The sequence below is a fragment of the Teleopsis dalmanni genome, chromosome 2 (assembly GCF_002237135.1).
Source record: "Teleopsis dalmanni isolate 2A chromosome 2, ASM223713v2, whole genome shotgun sequence".
In the NCBI taxonomy this organism is placed as follows: domain Eukaryota; kingdom Metazoa; phylum Arthropoda; class Insecta; order Diptera; family Diopsidae; genus Teleopsis; species Teleopsis dalmanni.
The window spans coordinates 211,019,207-211,023,927 of record NC_051847.1 but is presented as its reverse complement, the minus strand read 5'-3'; the positions used below and the strand labels follow the sequence as shown (position 1 = coordinate 211,023,927).

Below are 4,721 nucleotides of genomic sequence, written 5' to 3'. Positions count from 1 at the left end.
AGTTCAGTAAATTGCATCGAGTGTGTCGTAGCAGTTATATATCAGTATTTATTGAAATATTATTTTATTTATATAATTGCAAAGTTTGAATTAAAATGGGCAATAAATCCTCGTTGCTTCTGAGATCGGAAGAGATTGCACAAATACAAGAGGAAACAGGATGTAAGAGTTAAATTGCTTGAGTTTTTCATACCGTTGGTACGCGTCTCACATAAATAGTGAATTATATATATATTTTTTGTAAATATTTGAACAATTATTTATTGCAATATTTGAACATTTTTAATTGTTAATTAATAATGTAAACATTCCTTTCCAATACAATTCTTTTGTGTTTCTTTACCTAAAATGTTGAAGTCATTTTGTTTCCATCACGTGACATAACAAAAATTTCTTATAAAATTTTATAAACAAATTTGATTTCAATGCATTTGCTCTCTTGTATGTTTGATTTTATTAACATTGCATTAAAAACTTTAATTAAAATTCCATATTTTTGTTACGCTGACGTCAGAAGTTCATTTTCGGAATAACAGAACAAAGGGAGCGCAGTGAAGCGTGCAGTAGACTCAGTGAAATTATTTACAAGGTTAATTGTATAAATAAAAGGTTAAAGTTTTATCTTTCCAGTGTTGTTATCTTAACAATAAAACTGTTTTCTAAAACAATAATTTTTAGGTCATTAAAATATGTTATGTGAAAAGTATTTCACAGTGAACGTTTTATGGCATTTTATTTATGATTGGATTTGCGGTGTTGTATACATAATTAGATTGTTGTCGTTATATAGATCTCTACGGAATATAACACAGATCTATATTCTATTACTTTCTTTCAGTTAAGTCATTATTTACCTGAATTATATTGATTTTAATTGAAAGTTTAGCTTTTCATATAAAAAAACTCATATTTAATATGGATTAATCTCGATTTTATATATAAGCCGGCGATATTACTCTTTCTAATAAACTAATAATAACAAAAATAGGAATCTAGTCATTTATTTTTAATGTCTTCAATTATAAAAGAAATTTCAAAGGTCTATAGTAACAGGCAGACAGAACAAACCAGGTCTATAGTAACAGGCAGACAGAACAAACCAGGTCTATAGTAACAGGCAGACAGAACATACCATTCTTTCAATAAACTTTAACAAAAAATATATAACAAAACAAAAAAACCTATATTTCGACCTTGTCTATGTGTTAACCGCTTTGATCTTTATACCTATTTTGATGGTTTTCTAAGTCTAGCATAAAAGCAGCGTCACTGTGCGTGGTATAACAACAGGCTATTATTTGTGCTCAAATGAAGCGTGGTGTACCACCCCACCTAATCGAACCTATATATCTATTTGCTTATATCCATCAGTACAAACTCATTATTTCATAATTATACACATGACTAGATTGGATATTCCTAGTAGATATTGCTGTAGAAATCATAAAGATGAGGGTATGCCATTAAATAAACATAAATTTAGGTCGTTAGGTTTCTACTTCGAGGAATTGAAAAACTTAGTCTATTAGACATAACAAAACTTGTAAGATTTGTAATTGCTACACTATTACATATTGTGGAATGTGCAATAATATGGCATAATAATAATAAACGTTATATTTACTTTATATAAAAATTTAATTTTAGATTAAAATACTCTAATATTTATAAATAAATAAAATAAAATAACTAATTCTCTATATCCAATAATGTGACATATTATTATACTCTAAAACTAAGAGATAAAATTTCATTTCAAGACGTTTGTTTTGATCTATACTCCTTGAGTATATATCTTGTAGTTTATAATAAAATATTCTTTTTATAATTATTTATTTATATTGTTTTTGTAAACATTTATATTATATAAATCTTAAATAAATAAATCTTGCTTGTTGGCTATATAATCATTTTAGATATATATATTATTTATATAAATTATTCTTATAATTTTGAGCAAACATTTAGTATGCAGATATATTTTTATTTTAGCCTTATTGGTTAATACTTATAGAACTAATATCAAATTAAAACAAAATTTATATATATATAATGAATCAGATGTATAATATAAATATGCCCTGTACGGAAATCGTAGCATTTTTTCATAGTCTAATTATTTTATATCTTGCTGACTATCAAAGTACAATCGTTATCAATGTTTTTTAATTAGTACCTGCTTTAAAATTAAATGTTCTGTTGTTTATCTGAAAATTTTTAACATATATTTATCACTGATAATATACGAGAAAGCTAGCCCATATATCTTTAAAATTCATTATAGACAATGTCCAACAAATTTGAAAAAATAATACATAGTTTGGTTTCTACAAATTATCTTAAAATATAATTATATGCCATTATCAAATGAATACATTTGCGTAATGTTAAAATTATTTGATTATTATTAAAACAAAAAAACTTGATAACATTTGAAATAAGGAAAGGAATTGAAAATTGGTGTCTACGGGTGTAGAGAAGATGGAAGGAAATGCAGCTTAGTCATGCTTTTAAATAAGAATAAAAAATACTAAATACTATATATATATAATTATTTGACCTACCGCGTGACATATGACTACTAATAAGTTATATTGTCTTTTAATTGCAATCTGTTTCATTGTATTAAAATATGAGCTTTAAAACATTGATGCTATTAAAATGAAAATAAAACTACTAAGTATATTTCAAAGTCACTCGACGACATTAATGTTAAAGGGGCATTCATCTCTTCCGTTTTCTATAACTTAATCGTCTATTGATCATATAATTCATCACAAAAATACTAACAAGAAATACGATAGAAAAAAGATAATATCCATTTCAAGATAAACGTCTTATTGAGGACTACTCTAAAAATGTTTTTTCAGATATCCTATGATAACTTTATCTTCTAAAACCTATGAAGTTTAGCATTGTCTTCTTCGATACTTCGTTTATATCCAGGTTGATGGAACCAAGGCTGTTATGTCTGCAGAATATAGTCACATGCTAAAGAGTTACTTGTCACATATACACAACTGCAAGGCTGTTCTTTATAACGTTACCCATCTGTTTTCATCTACAAACAAAGCAATGACTTCGATTCATTTTTGTTTTTTTTTTGTTATATCCCTTTGATGTGACAAAACTCCTTAAACTTCCACTAATCACTTTTTCATCTTTATATTTAAACTAATATTAGAAAATATGGCTAATATATTTTTTTAATTTTTTATAGTTACACCAAAGCAAATTGAGCGATTATATTCCCGGTTTACTTCATTGGATCGCGGAGATTGTGGAACATTGTCTCGTGATGACTTCCTCAGAATACCAGAATTGGCAATTAACCCATTATGCGAACGAATTGTTCATGCCTTCTTTGCCGACAGCACAGATGATCGTGTAAATTTCAGACAATTCATGAATGTGCTCGCACATTTCAGGCCGATACAAGTGAAAAAGGAAAACAGACTAAACAGTCGAGAAGAGAAATTGAAATGTAAGAAAGAATATACTAAAATTATGATTTACGGAAAATTGCGTTATTTAGCTCCTATAGCAGTTCTAGAGTATTTCTAAACCTCAGAACTTTATTGGATTCATTTTATTTGAAATGATTGGCTCCAAGTTACCGTCTCCTAATAGAAAAAATTGTTCTGCGTTGAACCGCATAAACGTCATAAACGTGTGAAGTGTTATTAGTCTTTTTGCTTGTCTTCCTGAGCTTCACAAGAATTAATGAAGCTATTTTAAAAAGCGCTTGTTTACCTTATACAAAGTTTCCATGCTAATAAAGGGGTTCTCAACGCGTCTTTTGGCTAAACAGTCTGCCCTATTGCTGTCTTCAAGTCATAAGCTTCTCTGCGGAAGAAATAAAATAAATTTTGAAAAAACTACATATATCGTCCATTATTGTCCAGCATTTGGGATAATTAAATGGAAATTTTTATATTATAATGTCGTGTTTCTCTCTCTCTCTCTCTACGCGATTTTTTTTTTTGATTCATCAAAGAAACTACGAAATTCGGATTAGAGTAGTTTAATTAGGTACTAAATTCTTCCTTGGGGTTCACGTACAGTTGTCAACTGACTATGGTGCCTGGTTTTATCCTACCCTATATTAAAAAAATATAAGCCATCTCTATTTGGTAGACTATAACTTTATAACCTTCATTTTATGTGCTATTAAAAATAAAGTCAGTCTATATGGTAGTTTCATGTCCCGAAAACCCATGATAACCCAAAATCTAGATTCAAGGAAATACTATTGAATTACAATATCTTAGTCTTAATATTGATGGTTAATCTTAGTCTTAATAATAATAATTGTTAATAATAATCAATACGAGTAATATTTCTTAAGTGCTCAATTCTCCAACCATCTTGTGCGATTGAAAATTTGTCATTTACCTGCTTGAGTAACCAACAAATGGTTATCCAACCAGGCCTGCGAAAGTTTGCTAAATAGCAAACTCATTATAAAATTTAGTTTTTGGTTTATATTCAAATTATGCACCTGCCTAATGAAGGCTTTTAAATATCTGATACTCTATTATATATCACACATATAACATATATATAATTTTAAATGAATTATTTCTTTGCACTACTTTCAGTTGCCTTCAAAATGTACGATTTGGATGATGATGGCGTAATTAGTAGGGACGAACTACTGAGCATATTGCACATGATGGTCGGAGCAAATATAAGTCAGGACCAATTGATCAGCATAGCTG

General features: G+C 28.2%; 1 protein-coding gene across 1 annotated transcript in view; it reads left to right on the top strand.

Moving 5' to 3' along the window:
* The window catches only part of LOC119676672 (eIF-2-alpha kinase GCN2-like), a 10,268-nt gene continuing 5,547 nt past the window's right edge, over positions 1-4,721 (top strand). Inside the window, exons 1-3 of the mRNA XM_038087924.1 lie at positions 1-162; positions 3,221-3,484; positions 4,602-4,717. Coding sequence (XP_037943852.1) covers positions 96-162; positions 3,221-3,484; positions 4,602-4,717 — 447 coding nt within the window. The 5' untranslated portion in view covers positions 1-95. The remainder of the gene's footprint in view (positions 163-3,220; positions 3,485-4,601; positions 4,718-4,721) is intronic.